This window comes from Sesamum indicum, linkage group LG15 (assembly GCF_000512975.1).
Source record: "Sesamum indicum cultivar Zhongzhi No. 13 linkage group LG15, S_indicum_v1.0, whole genome shotgun sequence".
Lineage (NCBI taxonomy): Eukaryota > Viridiplantae > Streptophyta > Magnoliopsida > Lamiales > Pedaliaceae > Sesamum > Sesamum indicum.
Window position 1 is genome coordinate 5,574,343 of NC_026159.1, and position 236 is coordinate 5,574,578.

Here is a 236-nt window from a genome sequence, read left to right on the forward strand (position 1 = left end):
GGGAAAGATCTCGCGAGCAGTCTCATGATAGATCAAGGGACCGTGACCACAGAGATGATAGGCACCACAGAGATCGCGACAGAAACAGAGAGAGGGACCGTGAGAGAGACCGTGGTCGAGATCGTGATCGGGACCGCGAGAGAGATAGAACACGGGACCGAGATCGGGGTCGAGATCGAGGCCGTGACCATGACCGTGACAGGGACCGTGATCGCGATAGGGAACGTGACCGTGAT

General features: G+C 57.6%; 1 protein-coding gene across 1 annotated transcript in view; it reads left to right on the forward strand.

Moving 5' to 3' along the window:
* LOC105177978 (U1 small nuclear ribonucleoprotein 70 kDa) overlaps nt 1-236 on the forward strand; it is a gene marked incomplete in the record, with an annotated part of 5,799 nt that overhangs the window by 4,818 nt on the left and 745 nt on the right. Inside the window, 1 exon segment of the mRNA XM_011101298.2 lies at nt 1-236. This exon segment is cut by the window's left edge and continues 13 nt beyond it. Within this exon segment, the coding sequence (XP_011099600.1) occupies nt 1-236 (236 nt within the window).